At 64.5% G+C, this 8,683-nt stretch overlaps 1 protein-coding gene across 1 annotated transcript in view; it reads left to right on the forward strand.

The window, feature by feature from the left end:
* Positions 1 to 8,119, forward strand: part of KCNQ2 (potassium voltage-gated channel subfamily Q member 2) — a 65,146-nt gene extending 57,027 nt beyond the window's left edge. Inside the window, exons 16-19 of the mRNA XM_006769521.2 lie at positions 175 to 282; positions 2,830 to 2,953; positions 3,587 to 4,504; positions 4,579 to 8,119. Coding sequence (XP_006769584.1) covers positions 175 to 282; positions 2,830 to 2,953; positions 3,587 to 4,318 — 964 coding nt within the window. The 3' untranslated portion in view covers positions 4,319 to 4,504; positions 4,579 to 8,119. The remainder of the gene's footprint in view (positions 1 to 174; positions 283 to 2,829; positions 2,954 to 3,586; positions 4,505 to 4,578) is intronic.
* The last annotated feature ends 564 nt before the right edge of the window (positions 8,120 to 8,683 follow it).

Consider the following 8,683-nt stretch of genomic DNA (forward strand, 5'->3'; position numbering starts at 1 on the left):
CGAGACGCAGCACAGGGCCGTGCTCGCCTGAACAGGGCGCATCACGTGAGCGTGGCGCCCACGGTGTTGTTGCCAGTGGACGTAGTTGTGAGGTCTGCTGCTTCGGCAAGCCCCTCCGGCTTCGCGGTGCTCACGACGCGTCTGCTGGTGTCTCTTCTCTTGTTTACTCGCCAGGATAGATATGATTGTGGGCCCCCCACCCCCTTCAACTCCCCGGCACAAGAAGTACCCCACCAAAGGACCCACGGCCCCTCCGAGAGAGTCACCCCAGTACTCGCCTAGGTCAGGACGCCAGCCTCTCCTGCCTGTGTCTGTGGAATGGCCAGCCCCCTTCGCTCCAGGCCACATGACGGCAGACCCGCACTGCTCTCCCGAGGGTGGAGGGGACGTTTCTCTGTCGCTGACCGGCCAGACCGGGAGCAGGCATTTCTCTGCGGAGCCCGGTGGCTGTGTTGGGGCTGCTCCTCTCGGCAGGGCCCCGGGGAAGCTTTCCAAGTCCTTTCCAAGGACCCCTGTGTGCCGTCCTAGACGAGCAGGGCTCCCTGGGCAGAGGCCGAGGCCAGGATTGGGGTGCCCAGATGTGCAGGGAGGACCTTCAGGGCTCGGGGACCATGGTGTCCTTGCCGCCCAGCCCCCAGCACGACTCAGGCCCCAGCACCCGCACACCTGCAGGGGCGACCTGTGAGGATCTGAGCAAGTCCCGTCACTTCTCTTGCCTTGAACCTGTGGATAAACATGGGTCAGCATCATGGTAGCATTATGAGGAGGACGCCAGCTGATGGGCAGAATGATGGTGAGTTAGCACATGTAGGTCCTTTAGGAACAAATGCCGACGGCGGAGCCCTCCAGCACCCCTCGGACCCTGCAGAGGAGGCTGTGGCCCGTCCACCTTCTCCAGCAAGTCTGGTCAGTCAGGAGGAGTGGGGCCCCCGAGCAGGGATGTGAGGGTAAGGAGCGATGCCCCCAGCGGTGCTGACAGCTGCGGAGCAGAGGGGCCCAGGGCACCTGGGGGCCAGGGTCAGCGTGTCAGACATCTCCACCTGGCATTCTCAGGGGAGCCGGCCTGACCCAGGGCAGCCCCAAACAATACTTTCTGGGTTCCCTGCTCTACCATGTCCCCCAGCCCCAAGAATGTGGTACCTGAGACCCAAGCCACCCTGGGAGTTGCTTCAGGGGTGGAGCTGGAGGTTGAGAGCCCAGAGCTGGGAAAGCCCTGCTGCCTTCGGAGCTCCAGGCCTCCCGGGCTGCAGTCCAAGCGCTCAGCCATGCAGAGGAGAGGCAGGAGGACAGTCTTGGCAAGTTGGGGCTCAGGGGTTAAGCCACCTCCTCAGCCTGAGGCCCAGGGGCAGGGTGCACAGGATCCTCAGAGGACCCTCCCTCAGCCCCAGCAGCAGGCCGAGCCCACGGCCAAGGCTCCCAGGGGACCGGCCAGGCGGGTGGTCATCATGTGGCAGGGGTGAAGGCGCTGAGCCGGGCCTGGCCTGTATGCACATGTGGCAACACCACGAGCCCCTTCTCCTTGTCCATTTCCACGGGCATGTGCTTGGTGCCCAGGGTCCCCGCCGCCCTCCCCCCTGCTGGTCCTTGGGTGCATGCGTCCAGCATGAAGCCCGTGAGAGCATGCGGAGGCTGCACCGTGGCAGACGCAAGCCTGAACCTTCTGCTTCCTGCAACAGAGAGAAAATCACCCCAAGTGCCCCCATCAGAGGCAGACAGGGCGGTCCTGTGGTCAGGAAGGAAGCCCAGCTGAGGCCCCAGCCAGCTCACAAGGTCCCTGCACCCCAAACTTGAGAAGTGGGCTCTGTGCTGGGGGCTCCAGGCCCGAGATGAGGCAGGGACTGCAGGCCTCGGCCTGGGTCGCGGTCCGGCTCGTCTGCATCCCGGCTCAAGTGCTGTTTGCCGGGCAGTTTCGCAGCAGCTGCCCCAGGGCTTGCAGACAGCGAGGCCCTTGATGCAGAGTGGCGTCCACACGCTCGCCATTCGAAAAGGCCCCTCTGAGCCCCTCCTGCTCAGCATGGGAGACAGAGCCCTCCCTGAAGGAAGCGCTTCTCCGCCTGTGGCGTTCGTGGCCTAAGGCCTGTTTGAGATAAGCTCAGCTGTGTTCTGCATCTTGCACATGTGTGTGTGCACATGCACGCACACACACGTACTCACCTGTACACAGGCACACACGAGACACACATGTGCACACAGTGGATGCAATGCATGCACACACGTACACACACATGGTGCACACAAATGCACAATATACACAAAACACATGCACATATAGACATACAATGTACACTGTGCATGCACACATGCGCACACATGCACACATGCAAGCACACGAAGACCCCCTCTCTGATTGTGCAGTTTCCGTGCTGGTCTGTGTCCCCACGCCCTGTCCTGTGCATGGAGCCCCAGCTCACTGTCCCCGCCTCCCTGCTTTGTTGTCCCCCATAGACGTGTAACTGTCCCCATCGGACTGGCTGGGCAGAGGGCTCAGTGGCACATTAGGAAGGATGGAAGCTCAGATGGGGCAGTGCCAGGGTGGACAGGGCACAAAGGGGCCGAGCTGAGGGGTGAATGGCCCCAGTACCTTCCTGTGCCTCCTCGCCAATGTGCCGGCCCACTGGGATGGGGTGGGCAGGGAGCAGGCCGGGAGTCCAGAACCAGGCGAGATCAGGTGCTCGGCATCCATCTGTCCTGGCACCTGCTGCCCCCCAGTCAGCTCTGGGTGTGGCCTGGAGCCTGGATCTGGAGGCTGTGGCCTAGCCCAGGAGAGAGGGTCATGGGCCACCACAACCACTTGAACTTGTGCTGTGGGGCGGGGTCTCTTCCTGGCAGAGTGGACCAGATTGTGGGGCGGGGCCCGGCGATGACAGACAAGGACCGTACCAAGGGCCCGGCGGAAGCAGAGCTGCCGGAGGACCCCAGCATGATGGGCCGGCTGGGCAAGGTGGAGAAGCAGGTGAGCGGAGCCTGGAGAGCCACCGTGATGTCAGCCTAGGTGGACGCTGTGGGAGGGGTCCTCGAGCTTCCAAGGGCCTGGGCCCATCACAGCTTAGGGTGCTGCATGCCCCCTGAGCCCCTCCCCAGTCTAGGGCATGTTCCCTTCCTTGGCCACAGGCCCTCAGGACCAGGAGCACCATTTATGCCCCTCCCCTTGCTTGGGTGGGGGCCACTGAGTGACACCACGTACCGGGGCCTGTGGGTGGACTCTGTCACCTGGGCCTCGTTCCCAGAGCCCTCTCCTGTGGACACACACAAGGACTCCCGCCAGGCTCTGCTCCTGCCATGGAGGGAGGAGCACCAGGTGTCCCTCTGTGGCGATTGCTCTGATGGGTGGGCCCAGGTGGCAGCGGGCAGCCAGGTGAGCAGGAGCACCCAGGCCCAGCGCTCTGAGGCCCTGAGGCCACACACAGTAATGGGGTCAGAGGCTGAGCTGCTGGTGGGTGGGCCTCCCTCTGCCTCTGCACCTCTGCAGGGAGCAGCCTGGGTTGTCCCCACTTCTGCAGGGAGCAACCCCGGTCCCCCCACCTCTTCAGGGAAAAGCTGGGCCTCCTCACCTTGGGGAGCAGCCTGCCAGCAGCCCCTCTTGCAGGTCCTGTCCATGGAGAAGAAGCTGGACTTCCTGGTCAGCATCTACACGCAGCGCATGGGGATCCCGCCCTCAGAGACTGAGGCGTACTTTGGGGCCAAGGAGCCCGAGCCGGCACCGCCGTACCACAGCCCCGAGGACAGCCGCGATCAGGGGGACCGCAGTGGCTGCATCGTCAAGCTCATCCGCTCCACCAGCTCCATTGGCCACAAGAATTTCTCAGCGCCCCCGGCTGTGCCCTCCACTCAGTGCCCACCCTCTACTTCGTGGCAGCCTCAGGGCCATCCGCGCCAGGGCCACAGCGCCTCGCCCGTGGGGGACCACGGCCCGCTGGTGCGCATCCCGCCACCTCCCACCCATGAGCGCTCGCTGTCTGCCTACAACGGGGGCAACCGGGCTAGCACGGAGTTCCTGCGGCATGAGGACACGCCAGCCAGCAGGCCCCACGAGGGCGCGCTGCGAGACAGCGACACATCCATCTCCATCCCGTCCGTGGATCACGAGGAGCTGGAGCGCTCCTTCAGCGGCTTCAGCATCTCCCAGTCCAAGGAGAACCTGGACGGCCTCAACAGCTGCTATGCAGCGGTGGCGCCCTGTGCCAAAGTCAGACCCTACATTGCCGAGGGCGAGTCGGACACGGACTCGGACCTCTGCACCCCGTGCGGGCCACCGCCCCGCTCGGCCACTGGCGAGGGCCCCTTTGGTGACTTGGGCTGGGCTGGGCCCCGGAAATGAGGCCCCACCCGCTTTTCCCTGACTCTTAGCCTGGAGGTTTCAAGGCGGGACCCTCCGGTGCCCATGCCTGATGCAGTGGCGGGCAGTGGGGGCGCCTCAGTCTTCATGGTGAAGGTTAACGAAAGTCCTTTTCCAACAATGGGCACCCGGGCTGCTGTGCCCACTCTACAGACCGCCGGCCCAGGTGTGAGAGGGTGGATGATGCAGAGGACAGGTCCCTGGCAGAGGCCGGAGGTGTGGAGTCAGGGAGCAGGGCCCAGGTGTGAGGGTGGGTGATGCAGAGGACAGGCCCCTGGCAGAGGCTGGAGGTGTGGAGTCAGGGAGCAGGGCCACAGTGAGGGTGCCCAGTGCGGGACAGGCCTGTCCCCTGGAGGGTGTGTCCATGTGCACGGCTGGGAGGGTGCCCCTTGCCTCCCGTGCCCATCCACTGTGCTCTGAGTGTCCTGTGTGGGAGCCAGCCCTGTGTCCAGGGCCCTGGCCGGAGAGGAGGGGGCGAGGCCTCAGGACACACAGGAGCATGGGGACCTCTGTGCTCCACAGGCTTCTGGCAGAGGGTCCTTGGGGGCTCTCCCGGCCACAGGAGACCTGGGGGGTGGGCACCCCCTTGTCCTCTGTGCTCTGCCCTGTCCGGATGCTGGTCAGCAGGCTGCGGCCAGCACGTTCACGGAGGCCTGTTGTGGTAGTGGTGCTGGGCAGGTGGGCGCCGCACTGGGCTGGGGGGTGTGGTGAGCAGGGTTCCTGCTGCCCTTTGCAGGGGCGCTGCTTCACCTGTCCCCACGGGAGCCCTGACCGGACCCAAGGCTGGAAGGGGGTATAGCCACTGGCAAAAGCTGTCCAAGTCCCCACGTGACATTAGACAAAGGCAGCTTGCTATAGGTTCTCTTCTGTCCCCGCTGGAGCCGCCCGCCCGGCCTGCTAGTCTCTGCGGCTGGTCCCTTGGCTGTGGCCTGCTGGTGTCTTGAGAGAAAGGACACTGTCCCCACCCTGGGCCCCCACTCTTGTGGGCACCTGGCCCGAGGAGCAGCAGCTTTGAGGCAGGAGCCCAAAGGCGGTGGTGGGCTCCCAGCAGGCAGTGCGGGGCACCTGGCATTTGGGGTGATGGACCGCAAGACTGGCACCTGGCACCCTGAGGCAGTGACCCCATGGGTGCAGGGCTGAGCCCAGCTAAGGCCACCAGATAGCGACTGCCCCGCACGCTGGGTCCAGGGAGAGCTGGGCTGTCTCCTCACCCATGTGAGCCCACACTGGCTGGGGGTCTCTGAGGTGGCAGCAGGTGGGGCTCAGGCCATGGCACTGTGTGGGGAACAGCCTCCTCAGGGCCCCCAGGCTCAGTGCTGACAGCACATGCACCCTCGGTGCCCGCCCGCTGTGGGGCCCCACTTCAGAGAAGCCTTGTGCACTGACTTGGGTGTGCGTGTGACAAGACAGGAGTGTGGCTGACACCCCACACCTGTGCTCAATCACAGGCTCACACATGGGCACACACACACACCACACACTCACACATACAGAAATTGCACAGGCACACCCATGCACACACACCACTTAAGCATACATACGTGATACACCTCACACAGTGCACATGCGCACACACATGCATGCCTCACACATGCGCAGGTGCACACGCACACAGCCATGCACTTGCGTGCCCTTGTGCACACACGCACACATCGCATTCTGACCGGGCAGTCCCTTGGCCTCTGGCTGCTTTCCGGCACGAGGACTCGGGACTCGGGGAGCCACAGTGGCTCTGCCACCCGGGCCCCTGGGCAGAAGTGGCAGAAGGTGCCCTGGAGCCATGCAGGGCCCCACGCTGCCCTCCCCTTGGCACGGCAGTAGCTGTCCAGACTAGTTGGGTGGCCAATGGCCAAGGACAGCCTGGGCTGGGCCAGGGAGGGCCGGCACCTGTGGGGTGTCCGGATGTGATGCTGGGGCGCTGGCCGGCTCCCTGGGCCCCTTGGTCAGTGGCCTGACCTCATCACCACTGAGCAGGGGGCTGCCCTCTCCCTTTGTTGGCCTGCCGTCTCCCTCCTCTGTCCCTGTGCAATCATGAGCCACACTCGTGCTGGGCCACCTGGGAGGATGGAGGGACCAGCCAGGTGGCAGAGGGCTCCCTCCCGGCCTGCCCACCGGCCTGTCCCCACACCTGCCTGCTCAGCAACACCACCTGTCCCGCTCCAGGACCCCATCCTGCGAGGGCTGCTCTGGGGGCCCAGCTGCCTCCAGTCACCACTGCTGAGCCCAGAGCTGCCGCCAGCCAGGCAGCGTCACGCGTCTCCAGTGTGTTAACTTATTAACCCGCCTCTCCCCCACTAGGCTGTCCCCTCCCCTGGCCGTGGATTTGAGATGTGAACATGGGAGAGGGGTCATCCTTTCTGTGGCCCCCACATTCAGGGGCCACCATATATCAGGTCCCCACCCGCTGTTCTCGGAAAGAAGTCTGTGCGAGGGTTGCATGTGCTTTCTGAAGCCCAGAGGCGCTGCTGCTGGTGCTCTGGGGCCTCAGAAACGCTGGTGTTCGTACCTATTTCACTTACGCCCCGAACTGTAAATAATGTACAGATGACCCTCAGCTGCCCTCTGGGGTGGCGCAGACCTGCCTTGGTGGTCTCCAGGCCGCCCCCCTTATATACTGACGTGGGTGTGAGGCAGGAAGGCTGGGGGCCCGGCAGTGCTGCCTGCTTCCAGAGCCCAGGGAGCCTGTGTGGCTGTCCTCAGGGGCAGCCTCCACTTGGGCCCCCACCTAGGACAAAGCAGAAACAACCAAGGAGGGCTTCCTGCAGGAAGCAGTGTGGTGCAATCAGGGCTGCACCTCTCCTTTCAGGGGCCTGGGAGAGCCGGCAGTCCAGGGCAGGACACTGTGGCCCCTGGAGCAGGCAGAGCCCTGAGGGGCGGGGTTGCCCGCTGACCCAGAAGGCTGCTCTGCTGGGGGCGGGGCTTTAGGACACAGGGTAAAGCGGGGAGGGAGGCCCTGGGGAGGAGAGGGCCCTCTCACAGCCTGTGGAGTCATTTGTGGGGCTGGGAGGGGTTGGGTGGTCTTGTCTTGGACACTTGCGAGGGTGGCATGCTGACTAGGACGTGAGGACAGGAGGGCGGCCCCAGTGCTGGGCTGCTGGGCGGGTGCACACCTGGCTGGGCTGCACGTCCAGCTCTGACCAGGTCTCATAACGTTGTTGCCTTAATGCATGTTGACGGGGAGTCGCTGAGGTTGCCCCTGTGCCCTGGGTGACCTCCAGGCCCCTCCTCCCCGCCTGTGGTCCGCAGACCCGCTCCACAGAGGGCACCGAGCAGGCGGTCTCACCATCTCACACCCGCTGGCCCGAGGTGCCGCCTGCCTGGATTCACCCGACCCCACTGCGCCCAAAGGCGGCTGCAGCTCCCCCATCTGCGCTGTTGCCTTGGCTGTGTTTGCACTTTTGTTCATGCTCCAAAGAATATTTCATAATGCCTTGCGCGTGACACGCACTGGCTCGGCGTGCGCTCGCACCACAGCGACCGGGCCTTTCTCCGTGACCGTGTCACCACCGCACACTTGTCTCAACCGCACTGTTGTTTTCCAAGGAAAGACGCCAGGGGCCGGGTCCAGGTTTGCTAGGAGCAGTGAGATGTGCGCGCACACAGCTCACTGTCAGGCCAATGCTCCCGGCGAGAATGGGCCCAGCACAGGCTCCCCAGGGACCTTGGTGTGGAATCTGGTGTCAGGGATGCATATGGAAAGTTCTGGGAAGTTCTGTTGCCACAGGGACGAGTCTAGGTGCCCAGAGGGCCTGCGCACGGAGTAAAACACAGTGATCCACCGGGCAGTGCGTGCCTCCTTCCTCCCGTGTCCTCTCCGGGCGGCTGGCCTGCACCGGGGCTTGTGGTGACAGGGACAGCGACAGCCTCCCCAGGAGGCCACTGTGCTCCCACGGGGAGGGTTCTCACTCTGCAGGGTCCGGCACTGGCTCTGTCCGTCCTCTCTCTGCCACCACCAAGGACCACCGGCTGGTGGCCCACAGAGCAGACTCCGGCTGGCCTTCCGCAGGCTCCTGCCGGTGGCCTTCTCTCCACCAGCCGGCCAGCTGGGTCCTGGGCGACGGAAGCTTCAGCCCCTACCACTCCCCCTCACTCCCCTGGCCGGGTGAGGGGCTAGGGGCGGTCGTGACATCCTGTCTCCCACCCGAGGGTCTGGGCCAGGGCCTGGCTGTAAAGGGCTCGTGCTGAGCAGCTGTGCTGCCCGCCTTCTGGAATGTTCCTCCCACCAGACCCCTCTGGCCTCGGGGGGGCTCCGCTGAGCAGGCAGAGCAGATCGGCAGGGCTCAGTGGCCCAGAGGACTCATGCCTAGCCCCGCACAGTGCCTGGCCCTACAGTGGTGGAGGTGGGGG

Source organism: Myotis davidii, unplaced genomic scaffold, assembly GCF_000327345.1.
Source record: "Myotis davidii unplaced genomic scaffold, ASM32734v1 scaffold244, whole genome shotgun sequence".
Taxonomy (NCBI): Eukaryota; Metazoa; Chordata; class Mammalia; order Chiroptera; family Vespertilionidae; genus Myotis; species Myotis davidii.